The sequence below is a fragment of the Dipodomys ordii genome, unplaced genomic scaffold (assembly GCF_000151885.1).
Source record: "Dipodomys ordii isolate 6190 unplaced genomic scaffold, Dord_2.0 Scaffold156, whole genome shotgun sequence".
Lineage (NCBI taxonomy): Eukaryota > Metazoa > Chordata > Mammalia > Rodentia > Heteromyidae > Dipodomys > Dipodomys ordii.
The window spans coordinates 2,549,609-2,556,338 of NW_012267372.1; the positions used below are offsets into that span (position 1 = coordinate 2,549,609).

Below are 6,730 nucleotides of genomic sequence, written 5' to 3' on the forward strand. Positions count from 1 at the left end.
AAAGAAAGAAAGAAAGAAAAGAAAAAAGAAAAGGCTCTCATGGACTTTGCTGCTTAGGCTGGCTTTGAACCATGATCCTCAGATCTCAGCCTCCTGAGTAGTTTAGGATTACAGGCGTGAGCCACCAGCGCACACACACTCTCTCTCTCTTGTTCCACCACTTGAGCCACAATTCTACTTCTGACTTTTTTCTTCTTAAATGGAGATAAGAGCCTCATAGACTTTTCTGGCTGTGTTAGCTTTGAACTATGATTCTCTGGTCCCAGTCTCCAAAGTAGGTAAGATTACAGGAATGAGCCACCAGTGCTGGACTCCAAGACCAGACCATGGTCAGAGCAGGTAAATCCACAGACACAGGAAGTGGATAAGTGGTTGCCTCAGGCTGGGGGAAGGTTAGGGCAGAAAACAGTGAGTAGGTGCGTGGGGGCAGTGAGAAAGGAGAGGCCTTCTAGGAGTTTCTTTCTAGGATGATGAAAATATTCTAAATTGATTATGATATCATTTGCCGAACTGTGAATTTATTGAGAGCCATTTAATTGTTTTTGTTTTTTGTTGGTCCTGGGGCTTGAACTAAAGGCCTGGGCACTGTCCCAGAGCTTTTTAGCTCAAGGCTAATGTTCTACCACTTGAGCCACAGTTCCATTCTAAATTTTTTGTTTTTGCTAGGTAAAAGTCTCCTTGACTTTCCTGTCTGAGTTAGTTTTGACTAACTCAGATCCTGAGACCTCAGCCTCCGAACTAGGTAAGATTACAGGCGTAAGCCATTGTTGCATGGAGAATTGTGCATTTTAAATGGAAGAGTTCTATAGTAAGTGAATTATAGCTCAGTAGAATAGTTACAAGAAAAAAAAAAAAGCAGGGGCTGGGAAGGTGGCTCAGTGGTAGAGCACTTGCCTTGCATGCCTGAGGCCCTGGGTTCAATTCCTCAGCACCACATAAGCAAAAAGAAAAAAGCCGAAGTGGTGCTGTGGCTCAAGTGGTAGAGCGCTAGCCTTGAGCTGAAGAGCTGAGGGACAGCGCCCAGGCCCAGAGTTCAGGCCCCACGACTGGACCCCCCCCCAAAAAAAAAAAAAGAAAAGAAAAAGCAGCCAGAGCATGGCACTACATGCCTGTAATCCCAGAACCTGAAAGGCAGAGGCAAAAGGACAAGCCTGGGCTTCATAGTGTTCTACCTGCTCCTATCTTTCCAGATAGATCTTTCCAGTTATGTCTAAGTGTCTCCTTGATCAGATTCTTCTAGGGACCCGCTACCCCCGCCAAGCCTTGATACACAGCCTGCTCTCCTCAGTACTGTCTCTTCCAGGACCCCTCAAGACCTGGCCTGGTCTATCCAGACACTGCACTCCTTCTGTTCCTCAAACACACATGATATTCCCTGCCCCCTGGCCTTTGCATGTGCTGTGCCTCTGTCTGGATCACCCTTCACCTTCTTTCCCGAGGTCCCCCAGCCATTTGTACTTCCTCTGTCACCGCGCTCCTGCTGACAGGAGAAAAACAAGAGCCCTGCAAGTACAGGGCTGAGTCATTTGTCACTGCCATCTCCCTGACCCCATACAAACGTGAAAACTCAGGTTTGAATGCCCCGTGGACCTGTTTTTGTTTTGCTTTGTTGTTTTGTTTGTTTTGAGATAGCCCAGGCAGACCTCGAACTCTAGACCTCAAGAATCTGAGTTTACACACTGGCTTGGTTACTGATTGCCTAAAGAAATTCATATAATGCCTTCCTCCACTGGGTCTCAGCTGCCTCTCCTGTGGTCACTCTCTGCGATCACTCTTCTTTAAAAAAACAACAAAAAAAAAGATACACAAAAAAACACTGGGCACTGGTGGCTCCTGCCTGTCATCCTAGCTACTCAGGAAGCTGAGATCTGAGGATTGTGGTTCAAAGTCAGCCTGGGCAGGAAAGTCTGTGAGACTCTTATCTCCAATGAACCACCAGAAAACTGGAAGTGTAGCTGTGGCTCAAAGTGGTGGAGCACTAGCCTTGAGTGAAAAGCTCAGGGACAGCACCCAAGCCCTAAGTTCAAGCCCTATAACCAACAATAAATAAAGAAAAAAAGAGCTGGGCACTGAGGCTGGGAAGATGGCTCAGTGGTAGAGCACTTGCCTTGCATGCCTGAGGCCCTGGGTTCAATTCCTTAGCACCACATACGCAAAAAGAAAAAAGCCGGAAGTGGCGCTGTGGCTCAAGTGGTAGAGCGCTAGCCTTGAGCTGAAGGACAGTGCCCAGGCCCAGAGTTCAAGCTCTACAACTGGACCAAAAAAAAAAAAGAGCTGGGCACCAGTGGCTCATGCCTGTAATCCTAGCTACTCAGGAGGTGGTTCAAAGCTAGCCCGGACAGGAAAGTCTGTGAGACTCTTATCTCCAGTTAACCACCAGAAAACTGGGGGTGATGCTGTGGCTCAAGTGATAGAGTGGCCAGGCCCAGAGTTCAAGCTCCACAACCAACAAAAGGGAAAAAAAAAAAAGAAAGAAACGAAAGAAGGAAGGAAGGAAGGAAGGAAGGAAGGAAGGAAGGAAGGAAGGAAGGAAGGACACAGGCCTGGTGTTGGTGGCTCACATCTGTAATGGAGGCTCATCAGGAGGCTGAGAGGTATCTAAGCTGTCAGTTTTGTTTTTTATTTTGTTGTTGTTATTGTTGAAGGCTTTAGCCACACCTCCACTTCCACCCTTTTGGTGGTGAATTAGAGATGAGCTCACAGTTTCCTGCTGGGCTGGCTTTGAACCAAGATCCTTAGATCTCAACCTCCTGAGTAGCTAGGATGACAGGCAGGAGCAACCAGTGCAGGATTAGCTAAAATACATTTCTGTTGTTGATAAGCCATCTAGTGGATAGTATTTGTTATGGCAGCCCAAACAGTTCTCAACTCAGCCCTGGCTTTGACTCCGAGTTAGTGTTAAGTAATGAGAGGCGACGGACACACAGAGAATTTCCAACATGACAAGGGCTCTGCTTCACTCTTCTCAGGAGTGAACTGGGTGCTTTTTGTTTATTTGTTTGTTTTTGGCTTTTTTACTTCTTGTAGTGATGGAATAGAACCCAGACCCTGGGTTCTATCCATGTCAGGTAAGCAAACACTCTTTTTCTTTTGTGCCCATCCTGGGGCTTGAACTGAGAGTCAGAGGCTGGGTGCTGTTCCTGAGTTCTTTCACTCAAGGCCAGCGATCTACCACTTGAGTCACAGTTCTGCTTTTGATTTTTTGCTGGTTCATTGGAGATAAAGAAGCTCTCAGGGCTGGGAAGGTGGCTCAGTGGTAGAGTGCTTGCCTTGCATGCCTGAGGCCCTGGGTTCAATTCCTCAGCACCACATAAGCAAAAAGAAAAAAGCCGGAAGTGGAGCTGTGGCTCAAGTGGTAGAGCACTAGCCTTGAGCTGAAGAGCTGAGGGACAGCGCCCAGGCCCAGAGTTCAGGCCCCACGACTGGACCCCCCCCCCAAAAAAGAGTCTCTCAGACTTTCCTGCCCAGCCTGGCTTTGAATCATGATCTTCATATCCTAGCCTCCTGAGTACCAGGGATTACAGACGTGGGCACCAGTACCTGGCTCCAACAGACCTCTTGGCCTTAACAGAATCACAAGGAGATAAATAAGCCCCAATTTATCCAAACCCTTCCTATTTCTTTTTTTTTTGTCGGTCATGGGGTTTGAATGCTGGGCCTGAGCACTGTCCCTCAGCTCTTCAGCTCAAGGCTAGCGCTCTACCACTTGAGCTACAGTGCCACTTCCTGTTTTCTGGTGGTTTATTGGAGATAAGAGTTTCACGGACTTTCTTGCCTGGGCTGGCTTTGAACCTTGATCCTCAGATCTCAGCCTCCTGAGTAGCTAGGATTACAGGCGTGAGCCACCGGCGCCGGGCTAGCCCTTCCTATTTCTGATAAGAACAAGGGAGACCTTGCAGAGTTCTCAGAAAAGGCAGAGCACCCCTATGTTCCCCACCCCCTTAGCCCACAATCCACTTGGGTCAGCCCTGAGACCAGCAGGCATGTAAGTGAAACCTATGGATTTAGGGATTAAGGTGAAAGTAGTCACACACACACACACACACAAAAAAAAAACAGATATTTAGGATGACTCAGCATGTTCCAACTTCTCCCTCTTCCTTCCCATCCAGTCCCTAGAAACGCTTATCAGCAAATTAAAATTTAATTGAGCCCTGGGCTCAACTACTTCCTCAAATCCAAGATCCTCACACAAGGCCCTAGGAGCAGTGGACAGCCTGCCTAGTAGTGGAGAAAAGAGTCCCCTCTTCCTAGCAGCAGGGCATGGTAGGGCTCCTATGCAATCCCAGCCGTTGTGAGGTGGCGATGAAGGATTGTGAGTGTGAGATCAGACTTCCAAACTGTCTCCCCCCACTCCCCACCCCCCAAAAAAGTGCTGGGCAGTGGTGGCTCATGCCTGTCATCCTAGCTACTTAGGAAGCTGAGATCTGAGGATCATGGCTCAAAGCTAAGGGACAGTGCCAAGGCCTTGAGTTCAAACCCCAGTTTACAGAGAGAGAGAAATGGGGGGGGACATTGGCTGAAAACAGCAAATTCTGGATACTGAAGATCTCCACTCCTTTTGGGGCACACAGATATTTTATCTTCAGGGTCCCTGAGGCTTACTGGGGTGGAGCCCCATATCTGGAAGTCCCAGGCCCTGCTGGTCACTGGTAAACTCTAGAATGAGGTGCAAGAGGTAACAGATAATCCTGCACCCTCTCCCGGTGTAACCAGAATTTTCAGCCCTCACTGACATTTCTAGGATTAGAGCAGGTGTTCACAACAACTTTTCCTGTAACTTTTTCAATGTTCTTTTTGTGGTATCCAAGTCAAAAAATCAGCAAATTTCTTTTGTGCTTAAGAGCAGGACTTGGCACACTCGTCACCCTAGCTACTCAGGAGGCTGAGATCTGAGGATTATGATTTGAAGCTGCCAGACGTTGGGGCTGTGGCTTTAGTGGTAGAGTGCCAGTCTTGAGGGAGAAAGCTAAAGGACAACACCTAGGCTTCTGAGTTCAAGTCACAGTACTGGTGCGTGCACGCGTGCACACACACACACACACACAGAGGAATTGAGTTTAAACCGTAGCACTACCACCTAACTCCTGTGTCATATTGGGCGAATCATTCTCTGGGCCTCAATGGTCTCCTCTATCAAGTTGCCCTAATACTATCACTCTCCCCAGATGAGGGCTGTCAGGTTATAACACAAGTGGACAGAAAGCACTGCTGGATGGCAGGCAGAAGCTGGCTGGGTAAATTCTCTCTGGGTGTACCCACAGTCACCACTACAATCACCGTGAATTGCACAAGAGCCCTGGATTTACCCACTGCTGTGTCACTGGAGTCCCCTAGGCCCTCATGGGCTGATTTCAGTTTTTTGTGCCTTAGACTCACGTAAAACGAAATCTCCTGGCCTCCCTGCATTCATTGGCCCCGTGGTCTTCTTTCTTTGCTCCCTGACTCTTCACGCACCTGAGTGTCCATCCAGCCCCCGCCTGGTCCTATGACACCCCTTTTTAATGCTCTGCCATGTGCACCGCCCCCATCCCACCAACAACGACCCCTGCTCATGCCTGCTTGCACCGCCTGCGCCATGGTGGTGAGTCCGGTCTTTCCAGTGGCACCGAAGATTGCGATCTTCTTGACAGTCATGATGCCAGGGGGTCCAAGGGTCCGCCAGGCCGGAGGCTCGGGACGCGCGGGAACTCAATGGCCGCTGGCAGGGTTCTCCACCCTTCTTTAGTTGGAGGGACGGGGCGGAGCTAGTTTAAAGAGCCACGCCCCAGGCCCGCCCCTGGTTTACAAATCAGTGGGCGTGGCCATGAAACCACGCCCCCTCTACTGGGCGGGGCAGGAGTCCGTTTTCATTTCCTCACTGTCTAGCGCCACCCTCTCTCTCGCTTACACTTGAAGGCCCCGCCCCCCATCTGGGAAGGGCGCGAGTAGGAGGAATCAAGAGAGCTTGTCACTCATCATCCCGCCTCCACGCTCCAGCCAATCAGAGAAAGCCAGGCTGGGCGGGAGTCACGCCCACTGCCTCTGCTCCCTTTCGCCCAGTCTTCCCAGCATCTGGGGTCGGAGGTGGGACTCTGTTCCGCTTAGAGCTTTACCAGACAAGCTAAGGGCCAAAGGACAGGGGGCGGCGGGGGTGTGCCACTGTAACGGTGTGACTATGCACTTGTGTGACCGTGCTTGTGGGTGCCGTCCCGTGTGTGTGTGAAGGCGTGATCCCACGTGTGGGCGGCACTCCATGTGTTCTTTGGTGACCTTGGGTGACACTGTGACAGCGAATGTCAGCCTGTGCGACAGCACAGGAGTGTGGCACACGTGTTGGGGATTATTCGATTGTTACTGGGACACCACATTTGTCATGGAAAGATGTGTGAGCCCAGAGCCCCATAGTGGGTGTCTCTGGGGGTGTTACTAATGGTGATGACCATGTGATTGATGTCTGAGTGTGTCCCCTTGTGCCTGGGTGTTTGGTGTGACAAGCTTGAATTATTATCATTTTTTAAAAATATTGGTCGTGGGGCTTGAACTCTGGGCCTGAGCGCTGTCCCTGAGTTCTTCAGCTCAAGGCTAGCACTCTACCACTTGAGCCACAGCACCACTTCCAGTTTTCTGGTAGTTTATTGGAGATAAGAGTCTCATGGACTTTCCTGCCCGGGTTGGCTTTGAACCATGATCCTCAGATCTCAGCCTCCTGAGTGAATAGGATTACAGGTGTGAGCCACCAGCGCCCAGA

At 49.9% G+C, this 6,730-nt stretch overlaps 1 protein-coding gene across 1 annotated transcript in view; it reads right to left on the reverse strand.

The window, feature by feature from the left end:
- The window catches only part of Blvrb (biliverdin reductase B), a 25,088-nt gene extending 19,360 nt beyond the window's left edge, over nucleotides 1–5,728 (reverse strand). Inside the window, exon 1 of the mRNA XM_013032620.1 lies at nucleotides 5,559–5,728. Within this exon, the coding sequence (XP_012888074.1) occupies nucleotides 5,559–5,637 (79 nt within the window). The 5' untranslated portion in view covers nucleotides 5,638–5,728. The remainder of the gene's footprint in view (nucleotides 1–5,558) is intronic.
- Between the last annotated feature and the right edge of the window lie 1,002 nt (nucleotides 5,729–6,730).